We start from the raw sequence: 20674 nt of genomic DNA, 5'->3' as shown, positions 1-20674 counted from the left end.
AGAAATACATTTAATATTTTTCCACCGGCAGGGGTCATCATTTTATAACAAATAATCTATTAATAATATTCATTTTACAAGACTATGAAACCGCCAGGTGGCATCATTTGTCCTAAATACGGGATAATACAAAAACCTTGGAACTTATTATTGATATTCCAAAGAACAATTATAGTCAAAACATGGCATTATATTCTTGCTGTCTGTAACGGCCTTGTAACAAGTACGTCAACAATCTTCTAGCTTACAAGTTAAAACAATCTTATAAAAGTTTTACTTTCTCTAACTATCACTGACAGAATCTATTACTTTGAATTGCATTCAATGCTGGACTCTATCATATAGGGTTTAACAATAATTATTTCTTTCTTTAGAAAGACTGTATCGATTATTAATGTTTATATATACATACACATGACAGCTTTTCCTGCATAAATAAAACCGCTAGAATTCTGACAAAGGGGCTTGCGTATGGAGATGGCCCGCACCTCCAATTTTCGGTTTGCGAACTTCCGCGAAAGGTTCGGTTCGCGCGAACTTTCGCGAACCGCAATAGACTTCAGTAGGGAGGCAAACTTTGAAAACTAGAAACATTTATGCTGGCCACAAAAGTTATGGAAAATATGTTGGCATGGATGAGTGGGATAGATGCCAAAAGTCCCGGGGAAAAATCTGGATTTGACGCAAAGCAGCGTTTTAAGGGCAGAAATCACATTGAATGCTAAATTGCAGGCCTAAAGTGCTTTAAAACATCTTGCATGTGTATACATCAATCAGGGAGTGTAATTAGAGTACTGCTTCACACTGACACACCAAAATCACTGTGTAACGCACCGCAAACAGCTGTTTGCATAGTAACGGCCATGCTAGACTGGTGTGCACCACGGCGAGAGTGCAGGCCGTGGCGGTGTTCAAGCCCATATGGTCGCCAGGCTGCGGTAGCTCAATGATAGAACAACAGTGACTGTCCAGCTGATTAAATTTGGTCTGTCCACAATGAAGCTATGACCTTATTATCTTTGGTGTGCCCCCCCCCCCCCCCCCCGAGACACTCATATAGCTGGCGGTTATTGCTTCATTGTGATACGCAACCCCCTTCATCGCGGCAAGGTAATGATCACGAAGGGGAATTGACACATGTACATGCCTTTTGTTTTGCTGTTGCAGCTGCACTGCAGCCAGAAAAATTAGGCAGGCATGTACACGCACCAGAAAAATTAGTATAGCCGTTGCTGCTAGCAGCAGCCTTAAAAATTCAGGAATCCACCTGGAGTCCTGGACCCTGTTGGTGGTGGCGGAGAAGGCAAGCGGCCTGCAGGCAGAGATGCTGTGTGTGGGTACTGACTTAGTCTTCGGGTGGGCACTAGCCCTCCAGGATCCATGCCTCATTCATTTTGATAAAGGTGAGGTACTGAACACTTTTGTGACTTAGGCAACTTCTCTTCTCAGTGACAATGCGTCCAGCTGCGCTGAAGGTCCTTTCTGACAGGACGCTTGAGGCAGGGCAAGACAGAAGTTGGATGGCAAATTGGGACAGCTCTGGCCACAGGTCAAACCTGCACACCCAGTAGTCCAAGGGTTCATCGCTGCTCACAGTGTCTACATCCACACTTAAGGTCAGGTAGTCGGCTACCTGCCGGTTCAGGCGTTGGTGGAGGGTGGATCTGGAAGGGCTAAGGTGAGGCGTTGGACTAAAGAATGTCCGCATGTCCGACATCACCATGAGATCACTGGAGCGTCCTGTCCTTGCCTGTGTGGACATGGGAGAAGGATTACTGGCAATGGTACCTTTATTGCGTTGTGCTGTGACATCACCCTTATACGCATTATAAAGCATACTTGCCAGTTTGTTCTGCATGTGCTGCATCCTTTCTGCCTTCAGGTAACTTGGTAACATGTCCGCCACTTTGTGCCTATACCGAGGGTCTAGTAACATGGCCACCCAGTACAGCTCATTCCCCTTGAGTTTTTTTATACGGGGGTCCCTCATCAGGCTGGACCGCCATCTGCACAAAGTTGGATCCAAACATACTCTCCATCTCCTCTTGCTCTTTCTCAGTGACGTCAGGTACGTCCTCCTCCTCCCCCAGCCACAAACAATACCACGGGAACGTTGAGCAGCACAAGCCCCCTGCGACGCCTGCTGCGGTTGTTCTTCTGCCGCTGCCTCCTCCTCCTCCAAAGAAACACCTTCCTCATCATCCGAGTCTGACTCCTCTTCCCCACACGACTCTTCCTCCTCCTCCCCCCTCTGTGCTGCCGCAGGTGTTTGAGGAAACATCTGGTTGTGATGTAAATTGCTCCCACAACTGTTCCTGCCATAACTGTTCCTCCTCATGCTCCTCCACAGCTTGATCCACCACTCTATGCATGGCACGCTCTAGGAAGTAAGCGTACGGGATCAAGTCGCTGATGGTGCCTTCACTGCGACTCACCAGGTTGGTCACCTCCTCAAATGGCCGCATGAGCCTGCATGCATTTTGCATCAGTGTCCAGTTCGGGGGCCAGAACATCCCCATCTCCCCAGATTGTGTCCTTCTACTGAAATTGTAGAGGTACTGGGTGACAGTTTCCTCCTGTTCTAGCAGGTGAGAGAACATGAGCAGGGTCGAATTCCAGTGAGTGGGGCTATCACATATCAAGCGTCTCACCGGCAAGTTGTTTCTCCACTGAATGTCTGCAAAGCGTGCCATGGCCGTGTAAGACCGCCTGAAATGCCCACACAACTGCTTCAGGACGTTCTCTAAGCCTGGGTGCTTTGACACAAATCTTTGAATGACTAGATTCAGCACATGTGCCATGCAGGGTACATGTGTCAGCTTTCCCAAATTCAAAGCGGAAAGGAGATTACTGCCGTTGTCAAACACCACATTGCAGATCTCCAGTTGGTGCAGGGTCAGCCACTGATCCACCTGTTTGTTAAGAGCAGTCAGGAGAGCTGGTCTAGTGTGACTCTCCGCTTTAAGGCAAGACATGTCTAAGATGGCGTGACACCGTCGTACCTGGCATGCAGCATAGGCCCTGGGAAGCTGGGGCTGTGTAGCTGGAGAGGAGATCACGGCACCAGCCAAGGAGGAGGAGGATGATGACAGCAAAGAGGATGTAGCAGGCGGAGAGGATGTGGCAGGAGGCCTGCCTGCAAGCCGTGGAGGTGTCACAAGTTGGTCCGCTGCACAGCCACGTTCTCCCTGCTTGCCATCGGTCACCAGGTTGACCCAATGGGCTGTGTAAGTAATGTAGTGGCCCTGACTGTGCTTGGCAGACCAGGCATCCATGGTCAGGTGGACCCTTGACCCAATGCTGTGTGCCAGAGATGACAGCACTTGCCTCTCCACTTCACGCGGCAGTTTGGATATGGCCTTTTTAGGGAAATAATTGCGGCCTGGCATCTTCCACTGCAGTGTACCAAGGTCCACAAATTTACGGAAGGCCTCAGAGTCCACCAGCTTGTATGGTAACAGCTGGCGAGCTAACAGTTCTGCCATGCCAGCTGTCAGATGCGGGCAAGGGAGTGACTGGCAGACATTGGCTTCTTCCGCTCAAAGACTTTCTTCACAGACACCTGGCTACTGCTGTGGGCAGAGGAGCAGGAACCGCTCAAGGTCAGAGGCAGAGTGGAGGAGGGTGGCTGTGAAGGTGCAAGGGAGGAAGCGGCTGAAGATGCTGCACCTGAAGGAGGAAGAGGAGAAGGAGGGTGGCTTTTCTTTTGTGTGCTGCTTTTCCTTTGGTGCTCTTCCCATTGCAGTTTGTGCCTTTTCTCCAGGTGCCTTCGTAAGGCACTTGTTCCTACGTGAGTGTTGGCCTTTTCACGGCTTAATTTTGGAGGCAGAGAGAACAGATGGCATTGCTCCGATCTGAGGCAGATGCACTAAAAAATTTCCAAACCACTGAGCCCCCCTGGGGTGATGGCACTATGGTGGCCTCAGCAGCTGATGTTTAAGGGCATGTTGGCTGGCTGTCCATAGGTGGCGATACATGGTGCCATACACTGCCACCAGCTGTTTCTGACGACGAGCTCCCCCTGCTTCTTTCAGGAACTCGTCTCCTCCTACTCCTTTCTGACTCCCCCTCTGAACTGTCCCCCTGTTCATCTCCTCTATTGGGAACATACGTGGGATCTGTATCATCATCATCATCATAATCATCCTGCCCAGCTTCGCTCGCCTCAGACACCTCCAAAACTGCACCAACAGCAGGTACTTCATAATCCTCCTCCTCACACGTTATGTCCATAGTGTCACCTAACTCACACATATGAGGTGGTGTAACTTGCTCAGCAGTGGCTGGGAATCAGTTATTTCACCACCAAATAACTCCTGCGAAGTGTCAAATGCAGCGGACGTGGTGCTTGTAGTAGCGCTGGTGGCTGCGGGAGATGAGGTGTTCTGTGTTAAATAGTCAAACACGTCCTGACAATTTTGGGAGTAGATGGCACATACCTTCTTTTGAGCACTGTACTTTGGGCCAGGGCCGCACAAAATCACATCAACACGACCTTGCACAGACCTGTCGTTGCCGGGTGGCCTTCCTCTGGGTCTGCCTCTACCTCTTCCTCTACCTGTTTTGTCCGTTTTGTCCATATCGGGGGGGGGGGGGGTTGGATGAAGTGAAAGGTATGCACTGACTTGACTAATACAATGTGCAGTCACACAGGTATGCACGGAGTGGTATATCACACTGCGTGCACTGCGTAGGTAGGTGGGTGCACTGAACACAACAGGTAGGTATATGCAGTGATGAGGTGGGTTCACTGAACACAACAGGTAGATATATGCAGTGATGAGGTAGGTTCACTGAACACAACAGGTAGGTATATGCAGTGATGTGGTGGGTTCACTCAACACAACAGGTAGGTATATTCAGTGATGAGGTGGGTTCTCTGAACACAACAGGTAGGTATATGCAGTGATGAGGTGGGTTCACTGAACACAACAGGTAGGTATATGCAGTGATGAGGTGGGTTCACTCAACACAACAGGTAGGTATATGCAGTGATGAGGTGGGTTCACTCAACACAACAGGTAGGTATATGCAGTGATGAGGTGGGTTCACTCAACACAACAGGTAGGTATATGCAGTGGTGGGTATTACAATGTGCACCTGCTGTCACACACACAGGTAGTCACTGAATGTGCTGGGCCTGGTAGTGGCACACACACAGTATGACTTAGCAAGGCTGTCTATTCAACACAAGTGTCAGTGGGACACACAGAAAAAAAATAGATCACAAGAACAAGATTAGCTCTCAAAAGAGCTGTTGTGGGGTGCTATTTTAGCAATAAGAATCAGCCAGGAGCAAGCTAACAAGCCTATAACAGCCTAACTAATCTGTCCCTATGAGAGTCTGCCAGCAACTGTCCCTTCTCTCACACACAGGCACACGAGTGAGTGTAATGGCTAGCGGAGCGTGCCTTATATAAGGGGGGAGTGGCTCCAGGAGAGAGTGTAGCCTGATTGGCTACAATGTGCCTGCTGACTGTGATGTAGAGGGTCAAGGTTGACCCTAAGGGCGCACTATGGGGGCCAACCGAACTTCCGGAAAAGTTCGCGTTACATGGCGAACGCGAACCACCGGAAGTTCGCCCGGCGAACCGTCGGGCCATCTCTGCGTATCACAATGTAGCAATGACCGCCAGCTATTTGTCTCGGGGGGGGGGGGGGGGACACCCAAGATAAGAAGGTCGTTGCTTCATTGTGGTGAGACCAAATTCGATCAGCTGGACAGTCACTGTTGTTCTGTCATTGAGCTACCTCAGCCTGGCGACCATATGGGCTTGAAAACCGCTATCGCCTGCACTCTCGCCATGGTGCGCACCAGTGCAGCACGGCCATCACTACACAAACAGCTGTTTGCAGTGCGTTACACGGTGAGTTTGGTGTATCAGTGTGAAGCAGTACACTAATTACACTACCTGATTGATGTATATGTTACGGCCAGAACCCGAAGTTTGGCCACTTCTAGTTCTGGCCGGCCACTTCGGGTTCTGGCCGGCCAATGCGCGAAGTGGCCGCTGCGCTGCGGCCAATGTTGAAAATGGAACGATTCCTCTGACATTAATGTATCTTCTGGCCGCAGCGCAGCGGCCAAACGTAGAACAACTTAGTTCATTTAATGCAATTCAGCCGGCGGCAATGTAACAATTCAAGCCGCCGGCTTTTTCTCTGCCTCTCTCTCCTCCTCTTATGGGCAGCAGGCGGGGGACACGCGTGTCCCCGGGAGTCGTTCGTCGCACCAGGAAAGCAGAGCGGGGAGGCTGCAGACATCGCTTCTGCCAGCACCCGCTCTGCAAGAACGGCAGGATTCCCCTGCCGCGACGAACGACTCCGGGGGGGCCCACCCGGCTGCCCATAGGAGAGAGTGAGAGAGGCGGGAAGGGGGGGGGGGGGGAGAAGGAGAGAGATGCAGAGAAAAAGCCGGCGGCTTGAATTGTTACATTGCCGCCGGCTGAATTGCATTAAATGAACTAAGTTGTTCTACGTTTGGCCGCTGCGCTGCGGCCAGAAGATACATTAATGTCAGAGGAATCGTTCCATTTCTAACATTGGCCGCAGCGCAGCGGCCACTTCGCGCATTGGCCGGCCAGAACCCGAAGTGGCCGGCCAGAACTAGAAGTGGCCAAACTTCGGGTTCTGGCCGTAACATATACACATGCAAGATGTTTTAAAGCACTTTAGGCCTCCAATTTAGCATGCAATTTGATTTTTGACCTTAAAATTCTGCTGTGTGTCAAATCCTGATTTTTCCCCGGGACTTTTGGCATGTATTCCACTCTGCCATGCCCCCGTCCAGGTGTTAGACCCCTTGAAACATCTTTTCCATCACTTTTGTGGCCAGCATAAATGTTTGTAGTTTTCAAAGTTCGCCTCTCCATTGAAGTCTATTGCGGTTTGCGAAGTTCGCACGAACCCGAACTTTTGCGTAAGTTCACTTTCGAGGTTCGCGAACCTAAAATCGGAGGTTCGAGCCATCTCTAGTGGCCACCTTATTTTCATATCTCAATTTCCTCTTTCTCTCTTACCACCTTTCCTCTCTTCCCCATCTCTATCTTTATTTCTTATATCTCTGTCTCTCTCCCCTTCCCTCCCTGCTCTCTGGTTAAAAAAACTTCATATAAGTAAGCAGAAAATTTGGGCACCAAGGAAGTTCAGGCACCTGAGGTGCCCAATAAAAATAGCAGGTGTTGGGGCCTCATGTTAAAGGAAGGAAAGGAACGTCTGACCTTTGAATACAAGTTCATGAAAATATTTCAGACTCTAAACTTGGGCTTGAAAAAAAAAATGGGATTCATGAGTATGTATGAATCGTAAAACCATTTGGCTGTCCTTGCAGATTTCCTCTTTTTTTTTCTTTTCCTTTAGGGCCCATTCTCACTTGAGTGGGAATCGCGTGCTTCCTGCTTTAGGCAAACTGCTAGCGGTTTTTAAAAAACTGCTACAACATGTAACAAATAGCAGTGTTGTCACTGCCGCGTTTGCGGTTAGCATTAACCGCAAACGTGTTACATGCAGCGGTTTGCCAGCGGTTCGCGATTAGCGTTCAATGATCGCGATTAGAATGCATAGCACCGCTAATCGCGATCGCTCCAAAACCGCTGCAGTGTCCAGGGATTTTTCCGCATTAATTGCAGGAAAATCACTCCCGAAAAGTGTCGGCAGTAATCACTGGTGTTTTAACTGTTTGTTGCTGCTCTCTGGCTGGGAGATAAGTTGATTATTGTGTGTGTTTACTTGTAGTGAAAATGCTGCCAGAAGATCAATGGCACTGAGGATGTCTTTTTACATTTCAAAGGTTTCAAAACTGTGTGACATCATGTCAGATTGAGCCTACAGAATTATATATGTCTGTATGAGATTCAAAACTTCTTACTGTACGGTTCTGATACAGTTCTTTATAATGCCCGAGAAGAAACTTAAAGGGAAGGTTCGGGGAGGGGATTCAAAAAATAAAAATAAATTTCCACTTACCTGGGGCTTCCTCCAGCCCGTGGCAGGCAGGAGGTGCCCTCGCCGCCGCTCCGCAGGCTCCCGGTGGTCTCCGGTGCCCGAACCGACCTGGCCAGGCCGGCTGCCAGGTCGGGCTCCTCTGCGCTCCATTTCCTGGGACTTCTGCGTCCCACGACGGCGCGATGACGTCATCGGACGTCCGCCGGGCTGTACTGCGCATGCGCAGAACTACTGCGCATGCGCAGTACAGCCCGGCGGACGTCCGATGACGTCATCGCGCCGTCGTGGGACGCAGAAGTCCCAGGAAATGGAGCGCAGAGGAGCCCGACCTGGCAGCCGGCCTGGCCAGGTCGGGTCGGGCACCGGAGACCACCGGGAGCCTGCGGAGCGGCGGCGAGGGCACCTCCTGCCTGCCACGGGCTGGAGGAAGCCCCAGGTAAGTGGAAATGTATTTTTATTTTTTGAATCCCCTCCCTGAACCTTCCCTTTAACGTTTCGAAAGCTTGCAATAAACCATGTACAGTTAGTCATTAAAGGTATCAACACAACCAACAAAACACAACCAACGTTTGTTGGTTTGATGTCTGCATTAAAGGAACTGTGACTAGTTGTAAGGATCTATGGCTAAACAGATTAGAGGCAGAGGCGAAGAACAATGTGCCTTGTTAAAAAAGATTTTAAAAAAAGCATGAAATATGTTTGTTAGCCTGCATATCCCTCTCACTTCAGGTTTGCTTTAAGATAATGGATGACTAAATCAAACTTGATGTGATAAGAAACTTATGAGATAAGTAACTGTTTCTGTGAAATTATTCTCACACAGAACTTTCCTGGAGTTCCACAGTCTGATTTCAAAACTAAGGTTTGAAAATCCATGTTTCAACTCTGAGCCATATTTTAAAATTATGTTTACTTTTCTGCTGTTCATTCAGAGAGCCTGCACATAGTAATATTACCAGAAGTACATAAATCAGAGCCAATTCTGCGCCTGCGTAGTAAGCCGCAGACTACATGGCCGTGATTGACAGTGGCGCTTGAAACAGGCGCAGTAAGGACGACCTCGAGGTCGTCTTCTGCACCATTTGAGGAAACCGGGGCGGCGACGGAGAGCGGAGTTGTCAGCATGGGACAAAGAGAAAGCCCCAGGTAAGTAAAGCAGATTTTTTAAAATTTGGTTGATGATTCCTTTAAAGATACCTTTCAATTTTAGTAGCAAGTTAAAAAGAACATAGTAGGTTCTTTAGCGTATTTTACTTTATCATGTCAAATTACTTTTGTGTAAGCAGCTGCAAGAATAAGTTTCATAAAAATAATTTTTGTTTTTACTATTTAGGAATTGCCATTGATAAGAATGGATTAATTTATTTTGTTGATGCCACAATGATACGAAAAGTTGACCAGAATGGCATAATTTCTACACTACTGGGCTCCAATGACCTTGCAGCAGGAAGACCATTAAGCTGTGATGCAAGCATGGACATCACCCAGGTGAAAATGTGACTTACCGGTACTCTACTCAAAATGAATGGTTTGTTTAATTCCGACATGTAGACTCTGTTATGATATGGGAAAAACATATTCCCTACCTATATAGTATGGGAAAAGTCAGACATCATTAAAATGGCAGACATGAAGACTCAGTTATAGTATGGGAAATAAATCTTTTATACTATATTTACATATCCAGTCTCCATTGAATAGTTTCACAGTTGACCTGCAGAGCTGTTGCAAGATTTTCTGTATCTGAATGTTTGGTTTGCTCTCTTAACATCAGAGGGCATTGTGTCCATGTGTAAGAATGCCTTGCAAATGGAATTAATTTCAGCATGATGGAATAAAGATCTCTGAAAGGAGAAAAACAGCCATCGTTAAAATTACAGCTGACTCAACCTGGGCTTGCTAGAAATCCCTAGAAGTTTTTAATTTGCAATACCTGTTTGTTGCCTCATGAGTGATCTGGATTGCTGCTGGCTGTAGTCTAAGTGGAAATTGTAGAGCCCTGTGTATCTCGGCCCTGATGGAAAATATGGGACAGTGCTAGAGATGGCCCGAAAAGTTCGCCCGGCGGGTATTTTGCATGGATATCATCTACCCCTCCTATACCTCGTCACTGGGCTAAACTTTGACCCTCTACATCAGTGCTTTTCAACCTATGGTACGCGTACCACTTGTGGAACTTTGCCTCTGGCCAGGTGGTACGCTCTGGAGAGATGAAAAGGAAGTGTCTGCTGGTTGTAGGGAGATCAAAGGGAAAAGTGATTTAGGGCCAGTCCAGTGCCTGTTGAATTCAGGTATGTTTTTGTCTAAGACAATGTGAAGTAATAGCCTTGCTGAAAAAAAGTGCAATTACAGAGCAATTAGAGGGGGGCAAGCTGGTAAATATATATAAAGCATGATGCAGAGCAGAGCTTGCCTTGAGGGTCTATGGGAAAACATTTGTCTGTTCTCTCCTCATTGTTATAATGACTGCATGTGCGGATAAGGTGTTAAACAGTTTGAAAAGTTTTGACAGTCCCTAGACACCAGGAGGGCTGCTCTCTGACTTGTGTGCGAAACTTGCAGGGACAGAAGTCATATTACAGGCAAGTAGCCTCTGTGTGATGTGGAACTGGAATACACATAACCTCTCTGCTCCATGTCAAGCTATTTTCAGTCTCTCCACTCCTCTCTCTGGGCTAGTGCTCGCCAAAATTGCAATAGTAATCACTAGCAATCTGCGAGTGCGATTTTGTGAAGCAATTTTCAGAGCGATTTGTGAATGAATCGCTCCACCCAAAAAATGCTACATGCAGCGTGTTTATGATATTGGAAAAATCACAACGCTGCTGTGGGGACACCTTCATAGAGTAAGGCCCCGTTCACACTTGCGGTTTTGTAAAAACCGCAACGGATGTCCGGACCGCACCGGATCCGGACCGGACCTAATCCGTACGGTTCCTATCCGGAACAGGTCCGGATCCGGTCCGTTTGCATCCGTTTTCCGTGCGGTATGAACACGGTTGCGGTCCGGATCCGGTTTCTTAAAGAGATAACAACCTGTAAATACCTGGGGTCTGGGAGGTCAGCAGAAGCTCTGGGGTCATTGTTGGAGACAGGTGGACGTGTGGAGACCATCCGTGGATACAGAGACTGCAGTTGGGACCATGGATCCAGTCATTTTTTACTCGTACCTGGGAATTCTCTCCTTCCTGTTGTTCACCTACTACTATGTGGAGAGAAGGCCTCACCGCCTCGTTATCAGACATATCATCATGCTGCCAAAGAGCTCCAGCATGAAATCCCTGCTGCTCCACTCTGTGAACGCTGGGCCCATGTGGTCCCCATCCAAAATGGCCACTAGAAAAAGCATAGGAAGTGGGGTAGAACGTCCGGTTTTTATAGCCAGTGTGTTGTGCTCTCTCCGGTTCTCATTGTTTTGTATTGGCCGGATGCATGTGAACGGACGCATAGACTTTCATTGCTATGCCGTGCGTTCGTTCCATCCGTTCCGCATGCGGTCCGGCTCCGGCACGGCGATTCCGGACGGCGACCGCTAATGTGAACCGGGCCTTACATTAGCCAAGCGCTTTTCAAATCATTGTTGATTTGAAAAATGCTCAAACACTTGGTGTGCACCAGCCCTTCCTTATTCACCTTTAATTCCCTATTCCCCTAGTGCTGGGTGCCTGTGTCTTCTTGTCATACAGGAAAGCTAAATAAAAGTGCAATCCTGGTGAGGCAAATATCTTCTTCCCCCTCAGCTTTTCTCCCCTCTCTCCTCACTGTTCCTCCACATAAGTAATATCACGCTGCTGGTGAGTTCGGAGCAGGGTGAGCTGAATGACGGCTCTCCCTGCTGCCGCTAAACTCCCCGGTGGCGTTAAATACTATTCCCCCTCCGACTCATCGCAACTCGGAGGGAGATGTAATTCAAGGTCGATCACCGGAGCCCCAAATTACCTTACACACAGCATATTAACCACAAAGCCGCTAGTCAAGTCTGTGAAGAAGTGGACAGAGGAGGCGAAGGGGCAACTTCAGGCCTGCTTCGACAGCACCGATTGGTCAGTCCTGGAAGCTCCCTGCCTGGAGGAATGGTCAGAGAATGTCACCTCCTACATTAGATTCTGCGAGGAGACATGCATCCCAGTGACAACCGTCAAGGTCTTCCCGAACAACAAGCCCTGGTTCAACGGAAGGCTACGCAGGCTCCGGAGAGAAAAAGAGGAAGCCCATAAATCTGGAACACCGGAGAGTTTCAGGGAGGCCAGAAACACCTTGAAAAGAGAGTTGAAGGTGGCAAGGAGAGTCTACTCCGACAAGCTGAGTCGCAACCTCCAGTCCAACAATGTCCGGGAGGTCTGGAAAGGCCTAAGGGCAGCCACCAACTTCAAGCCCCCCTCTCAACACATACTTCCGAGCACTGCACTAGCTGATGATCTCAACAAATTCTATTGCAGGTTCGAGGCCCAACCCACTCAAACGACCACACCCTCACCCATGCATCCACCCCCCCCTCCCCTCCACACGCTGGTCATACTCCCCCAACTCAGGTAACAGTCCAGGAGACCGATGTGCTACGGCACCTCCGGAAGCTAAACACTAGGAAGGCCTCAGGTCCGGATGGTATATCCCCATCCTGTCTAAAAACATGTGCGGGCCAGTTAGCCCCAGTCCTATCTTCCATCTTTAACAGATCCCTGGAGCTGGGCAAAGTTCCCTCCTGCTTCAAAAAAGCCGTCATCATCCCGGTCCCCAAGAAGCCAGGAGTCACGGACCTTAACAACTTCAGACCAGTCGCCCTAACCCCGATTATCATGAAGACCTTCGAGAGACTGGTTCTCTCCTACCTGAAGCTTCACACTGCCACCCTATTGGATCCGCTACAATTTGCGTATAGGGCAAACCGGTCTGTGGAAGACGCCATTAATATCTGCCTCGCACATATCACTGAACACCTGGATAAACCGAAGACCTACGCTAGGATCCTCCTCCTGGACTTCAGTTCCGCGTTCAACACCATCTGCCCAAACATCCTGCACGACGACCTGGAACGGCTCGGTGTTGACCCAACTCTTTGCTCCTGGATCAAGGACTTCCTTACGAACAGGACACAGCTAGTGAGACTCGGAGACTGCTCCTCCAGTGTAAGAACCACAAACACAGGCGCCCCGCAAGGGTGTGTACTGTCACCGATGCTTTTCTCCCTGTATACAAACAGCTGCACCTCCTTCGCGGACACCGTCAAGGTCATCAAGTTTGCGGATGATACCACCATCGTAGGACTCATTGGTGATAAAGCGGAGCTGGAATATCACAGCGAGATCGAGCGGATTCTCAGATGGTGCTCTGACAACAAACTTGTACTAAACACAGCAAAAACGGTGGAACTGATAGTGGACTTCAGAAGGAACGCCCCACCACCCAGCCCGGTCATCATTGATGGTACCGAAGTCACCAGGGTACATAGCGCACGGCTCCTAGGCACCACCATCAAGGAGAACTTGAGATGGGACGGAAATACCTCTACAACCCAAAAGAAGGCCCAGCAGAGACTGTTCTTCCTGAGGCAACTGAGGAAGTTTGGAATGCCCAGGGAGCTACTGACCAGTTTTTATACGGCGACCATTGAATCTGTCCTTTGCTCCTCCATCATTGTCTGGTACTCGGGGGCAAATGCAAAAGACAAGCTCAAACTCCAGAGAGTCATCAATGTGGCTGAGAAGATCATTGGGTCGCCCCTGCCACCCTTGGACCTTCTACACACATCCAGAATGAGGTCCAGAGCAAATAGAATCACACTCGACCCCTCCCACCCTGGCAATCACTTCTTCAGTCCCCTCCGCTCGGGACGCCGCTATAGGTCCATCTACACCAAAACCACCAGGCGTAGGAACACATTCTTCCCGCAAGCAATCACTCTCCTTAACTCAGACCCTCTCCCCAATGTCATCTCTTAAGCCCCTTCAGCACCTCGGGGCACTAGAGTACGAACGCGCGCCCATGGGCTGACATGTTCATCTTTGCATAATATGGGACAACCGCTCTATGTGTCTTTTACTCTGTCTTATAAATTCATAAATTGTACTATGTGTAGTGTTACTCGCACTGTTTGTCACTTGCCAATATGCCTTGTGTCCACAAATAATTCCGGGTGCGGCGCCTGTCGCACTTGGCGAATAAAGTCATTCTGATTCTGATTCTGATTCTGATATTATTGCTGCTATGGAGCTCCTAGTTTCTAACCAACTGCTTCGCCTTTTCTCTCCTATCTCCAGTCTTATTAGTTATCCTAAACTAAAGCTGGCCATACATGCATCAATTGTTACTGACAGATTCTTTCACTATGATTGAATCATAATGGCTTTTCCACCTGTCAGTACTGAGTATGTATGTGGCCTGTAGGATTTCATACTATAGTGAAGTTATCTGACTGAGGTAGACAGTGGGCTGGTAAAGGGGGAGGGGGATATCAGAGATGGGAGAGGGACATATTTGAGGGATTAGTAGAGATGGTGGTGAAGGGAAGGACATAAGTGTGTCACACTGTCCTTCGAGTATTCTTGCTATATTTCTGCATGGGTGCCCCATGTGACTACTGGCATATACAAAGTGAGGTGCATGTGTGATGTCATTTGGGCTGGGGCTGCCATGATAAAGGGCCTCTAGTTTGTGTTTTCCCCCAGGCCTAAATGTCCCTGTCCTCCCTTGGGGGAGGGAGATGAAAAAGAAAGAAATGTCTGGGAGGGGGGCTGCAGGAAGATAAGGAAAAGTGAGCGAGAGCAATAGGAGGAGAGCAGCGAGGTCACAGGAGTGTTCCTTCCTTTCTCTAGCTAGCCTATTGCCATATCGTGCATCAGGAGGGGCTTGTTCATGAGTGCCCCAACATCATGGAAGGCTGCAAGGTAATGGAGAACAATTTCTATATTTGGGCATGTTAGTATATTTGGAAAATTTTACAAAATGCATAATTATATTCCCGTTTGGACCCGATTCCAAGGCAAATCCAAAAAGCAACCATGATCAGTGTTCCACCATGTTTATACAAACAATTCTTATTCTGTGACCTAGTTCTAGATCAGGGCTTTAGAATCTACAGTGTAGTCAGTGCACCAGGGGCAGGGGTGCCTCTAGCCATTTTGTCACTCCAGGCGAGAAAACCTGTGGCGCCCCCTTTCGTGGCTTCCTCCCATTAAAATAATCATAATGCGGCAGTGTTTCACCATAAAATACACGTATTGCGGAAGTGTTTCATCAGAAAATAATCATAATGCGGCAGCGTTTCACTAGAAATTACAGTTATTGTGGCAGCGTTTCACCAGAAATTACACAATGCTGGCAGCGTTTCACCAGATCCACCCTCCACCAACGCCTGGACCGGCAGGTAGCCGACTACCTGGCCTTGGGTGTGGATGTAGACACTGCGAGCAGCGACGATGAACCCTTGGACTACTGGTAGCGCAGGCTTGACCTGTGGCCAGAGCTGTCCCAATTTGCCATACAACTTCTCTCTTGCCCTGCCGCAAGCGTCCTGTCAGAAAGGACCTTCAGTGCAGCTGGAGGCATAGTCACTGAGAAGAGAAGTCGCCTAAGTCACGACAGTGTTCAATACCTAACCTTTATCAAAATGAATGAGGAATGGATCACGGAGGGCTACTGCACGACCGAAGACTAAGTCAGTCCCCCCACACAGCATCTCTGCCTGCAGGCCGCTTGCCTTCTCCGCCACCACCAACAGGGTCCAGGACTCTAGGCGGCCGCTACACTAATTTTTCTAGTGCGTGTACATGCCTGCCTAATTTTTCTGGCTGCACTGCGGGCGGCTGCAACAAAAAAACAAAAGGCATGTACATGTGCCCATCCCCCTTCATGATCATTACCTTGCCGTGGTGAAGGGGCTTGCGTATCACAATGAAGCAATGACCGCCAGCTATTTGAGTGTCTCAGGTGGGGGTGGGACACAAAAGATAATAAGGTCGTTGCTTCATTGTGGTCAGACCAAATTTGATCAGCTGGACAGTTACTGTTGTTCTATCATTGAGCTACCACAGCCCGGCGACCATATGGGCTTGAAAACCGCCACGGCCTACACTCTCGCCACAGTGCGCACCAGTCCAGCATGGCCGGCACTATGCAAACAGCTGTTTGCGTTGCGTTACACAGTGAGTTTGGTGTGTCAGTGTGAAGCAGAACTCTAATTACACTCCCTGATTGATGTATACACATGCACAATGTTTTAAAGCACTTTAGGCCTGCAATTTAGCATTCAATGTGATTTCTGCCCTTAAAACGCTGCTTTGCGTCACATCCAGATTTTTCCCCGGGACTTTGGGCATGTATCCCACTCCGCCATGCCCCCTCCAGGTGTTAGACCCCTTGAAATGTCTTTTCCATCACTTTTGTGGCCAGCATAATTTTTTTCAAAGTTCGCATCCCCATTGAAGTCTATTGCGGTTTGCGAACTTTTCCACGAACCGAACCTTCCGCGCAGGTTCGCGAACCGAAAATCAGAGGTTCGCGACATCTCTAAACATCAGTTGTATGCAAACTATTTGAGGGGTTACTAAGAGATACTATACATGACTTCATAGTAGAAAATAATCTTATTTCTCAGCATCAACATGGGTTTACTAAAGACAGGTCATGTTTGCCTAACGTGCGCAGCTTTTATGAGGTAGTGAATGCTAATATGGATATTGGGAATGCTGTAGATGTGATATACTTGGACTTTGCAAAGGCCTTCGACACTGTTCCACACAAAAGTCTGGTGCAAAAGTTGAGGATGCAAGGACTGGGGAAGAGTCTGTGTGCATGGATAGGGAACTGGCTAATGGACATGAAACAAAGAGTTGTGGTCAATGGATTGTACTCAAAATGGGAGACTGTTAGCAGTGGGGTACCACATGGGTCTGTTCTGGGTCCAGTGCTCTTCAATTTATTTATTAATGACCTAGTAGATGCAGTAGTGAGCAATGTTGCTATTTTTGCAGATGATACAAAATTCTGCAGAATCATCAACTCAAGATAGGGATATATTGCAACAGGATCTGGAAAGGATGGCTACATGGGCACATACATGGCAGATGAAATTCAATGTTGAAAAATGTAAAGTCATGCATTTTAGTCATACCAATGGTCTAGCACCATACAAAATAAATGGGATACAGTTGGGGACATCAAACTTGGAGAAGGACTTAGCAGTACTCATCGACAACAAGTTAAATAATCGTACTCAATGCCAAGCCGCTGCATTAAAAGGGAAATAAAAACTCAGGATGCTAGCATAATATTGCCCCTGTTTAACTCCCTAGTAAGGCCACATCTGGAATATGGAATTCAGTTCTGGGTACCACATTACAAAAAAGATATTGCAGTTTCAGAGCAGGTGCAGAGACGAGCAACAAAATTGATACGTGGGATGGAAGGTCTCACTTACCAAGAAAGGTTAGATAAACTGGGTTTATTTAGTCTAGATAAAAGACGCCTTAGAGGGGATCTAATTAACATGTATAAATACATCAGAGGGCAATATAATAGCTTGGCAGATGAGCTTTTTGTCCCTAGGCCTTCTCAAAGGACTAGAGGACATGATCTGCGCATGGAGGAAAAACGTTTTAGCCATTTATTTAGGAAAGGGTTCTTTACAGTAAGAGTGATTAAGATGTGGAATGCATTGCCACAGGATGCAGTTATGGCAAATTCTATACCTCCATTTAAAGGGGGCTTAGATGCTTTCCTTGCGTTGAAATACAGCCATGGCTACAATTACTAGGTAATGCCCAATGATGTTGATCCAGGGATTTAATCTGATTGCCACCTGGAGTCGGGAAGGATTTTTTTCCCTTTTGGGGCTAATTGGACCATGCCTTGTAAGGGTTTTTCGCCTTCCTCTGAATCAACAGGGGTATGTGAGGGGGCGGGCTGGTGTTGTACTTTGTTCTCTGGTTGAACTTGATGGACATATGTCTTTTTTCAACCCAAATAACTATGTAACTATGTAAACCGTGAGTAGTCTAGAAACCAAATGCCTCAAAATGACCTGTGAAATCCTAAAGATACTCATAGGACGTTGGGCCCCTTAGCGCACCTAAGCTGCAAAAAAGTGTCACACATGTGGTATTGCCGTACTCAGGAGAAATTGTATTAAGTGTTTTGGGGTGTATTTTTACACATACCCATGCTGGGTGGGAGAAATATCTCTGGAAATGAGATTTTTTTTATTTTCTTTTACACACAATTGTCCATTTACAGAGATATTTCTCCCACCCAGCATGGGTATGTGTAAAAATACACCCCAAAACACATTATACTACTCCTCCTGAGTACAGCGATTCCACATGTGTGACACTTTTTTGCAGCCTAGGTGCGCTAAGGGGCCCAAAGTCCTATTAGTACCTCTAGGATTCCACAGGCCATTTTGAGGCATTTGGTTTCCAGACTACTCCTCACAGTTTAGGGCCCCTGTCAGGATATAGCAGCTAGTTATGATGTTGGGGTAATACAGAAGCCATATTTTTTCATTTTCCTGTCTGCTGTGTACTTCAGATGTGTATGCCTGCTACAAGCAAGTCTGGCTTTGGGGGAAGCTACTAATTGTATATAGTACATTTGTGAACAGGAGAGCAGGAACTTCTAAATGGATTTGCTAATGTGTCAATAGACCTATGTTTGCATTAAATTCCTCTGGAAGCAGGGAGCTTGGACATTAGCATACAGTTCCTCTGGCCATCAAGGATACAGGTAATTAGGTAACGATCCCCTTTTGTCTGGCATTGTGCAAAGGTGTTGCATTGCTTTGATCTTTGTATTCATGTAAACAGCCCCCTTGTCCCACTATACAAATCAGGACTGAGTCTGGACTGTTGAGGAAGCCTTAATCAAGTTTTCAACTGGAGTAGAGAAGCCTTTTGATGTTTGGTCGAAAAACGGCGTTCTCCCGCCACGACGTTCTAACCTATGTTGGTAACGTTCTTTTTACCCCCGTTTATTTTACGCAACTGTCCTTGTGTGTATCGTTGTAACTTTTATTTTGTAACTTTTACTGTTTTTGTAAATCTTTTGTATATATTATGTTCTGCATTGTTCCACTTTTTTTTTCCTGGAATACTAAATCATTATTTAATAAGTTTGACTTCTGCTGTACTAAGCTAACACTCATAGCCTAGAAGAGACTGAAGTGTAACTGTGTATAAGTCCATGCCTGATTTTACGTTTGAGCAACCCTACCGTATGAAATTGTAATTGCATTGTGTGTGGGGCGTTTGTCATACGTTGGCCTAAAGCGCGCAGCTGACCCAACGTACGAAAACGCCAGTGCGAGTAGCTCGACAGCAGAGTGGCTAACAGAATCGTTCGGAACGACTGTTAGTGGTTTTGCTTCACTACAGTGTAAGATTGCAATTGTGCGTGTGTGTGCGTGGCGTTCCCGTATTCAGCCTAAAGCGCAAAGCTGACCCGAATACGAAAACGCGGATTGCACGCTGAGCACTCGACAGCCGAGTGGAAGTGTCTAGCAACAGCTAGTGGTGGCAGTGAGAAGTGTTTAAGGGGTTCCAGCCTTGTTTGTAGCTTGACTAAGGCTGCTTCCCCTCTCGATCTGGTCAAACCCGCAGTCGGGAACCGTATACGCAGGCGTGCCACGGGCCGGTTCCTTACATAATTGGTGGCAGTGGTGGGATGCCAGGGCAGTTTATGAACCCCACAAGTGACCCCATTTTAGAAAGAAGACACCCCAAGGTATTCCGTTAGGAGTATGGTGAGTTCATAGAAGATTTTATTTTTTGTCAGAAGTTAACGGAAATTGATTTTTTTTTTCACAAAGTGTCATTTTTCACTAACTTGTGACAAAAAATAAAATCTTCTATGAACTCATCATACTCCTAATGGAATACCTTGGGGTGTCTTCTTTCTAAAATGGGGTCACTTGTGGGGTTCCTATACTGCCCTGGCATTTTACGGGCCGAAAACCGTGAGGAGTAGTCTGGAAACCAAATGCCTCAAAATGACTGTTCAGGGGTATAAGCATCTGCAAATTTTGATGACAGGTGGTCTATGAGGGGCCGAATTTTGTGGAACCGGTCATAAGCAGGGTGGCCTCTTAGATGGTTGTATTGGCACTGAAGTGCAGGAAGCGCAGGATGTTCTCAAATTGTGACCCGGACATGGCAGCAGAGAACATGGGCATGTGATGTATTGGGTGCGTAGACCAATAAGACCGCAACACATTCTTTTTGACTAGACCCATGTTAAGGAGAAGGCCCCAAAAATGTTACTTTCGGAAACTTGGAGTGGTTTCCACTGAAAAGGCTGGGCATGGTAGCTTCTTGGATTGGCGGTTGCGTATTGTGTGGCATAACAGTTGGTCTCAGCCACAATTAAGTCGTAGAGACCAGCAGTGGTCAGAAAAAAAAAATTCTGTCACTGCGGTGGGGCAGGTGAAGGTTTGGCCGGGTGATCAGAAGCCCACAGGGGGCAGATTAGGGCCTGATCTGATGGATAGGAGTGCTAGGGGATGACAGGTGGAGACAGGAGGTGATTGATGGGTGTCTCAGGGGGTGATTAGAAGGGAGAATAGATGCAATCAATGCACTGGGGAGACGATGGGAAGGGGGTCTGAGGGGGATCTGAGGGTTTTGCCGAGTGATCAGGAGCCCACACGGGGCAAATTAGGGCCTGATCTGATGGGTAGGTGTGCTAGGGGGTGACAGGTGGTGACAGGAGGTGATTGATGGGCGTCTCAGGGTGTGATTAG

General features: G+C 47.8%; 1 protein-coding gene across 6 annotated transcripts in view; it reads left to right on the top strand.

Moving 5' to 3' along the window:
- Positions 1-20674, top strand: part of TENM2 (teneurin transmembrane protein 2) — a 4210084-nt gene that overhangs the window by 3297410 nt on the left and 892000 nt on the right. For all 6 annotated transcript variants that reach the window (XM_068277420.1, XM_068277423.1, XM_068277418.1 and 3 more), the window contains one exon: positions 9278-9432. In XM_068277420.1, the coding sequence (XP_068133521.1) occupies positions 9278-9432 (155 nt within the window). The remainder of the gene's footprint in view (positions 1-9277; positions 9433-20674) is intronic.

The sequence above is a fragment of the Hyperolius riggenbachi genome, chromosome 3 (assembly GCF_040937935.1).
Source record: "Hyperolius riggenbachi isolate aHypRig1 chromosome 3, aHypRig1.pri, whole genome shotgun sequence".
NCBI classification, from domain to species: Eukaryota; Metazoa; Chordata; class Amphibia; order Anura; family Hyperoliidae; genus Hyperolius; species Hyperolius riggenbachi.
The sequence above is the reverse complement of the archived record's forward strand: the minus strand, read 5'-3'. Positions and strand labels throughout refer to the sequence as shown.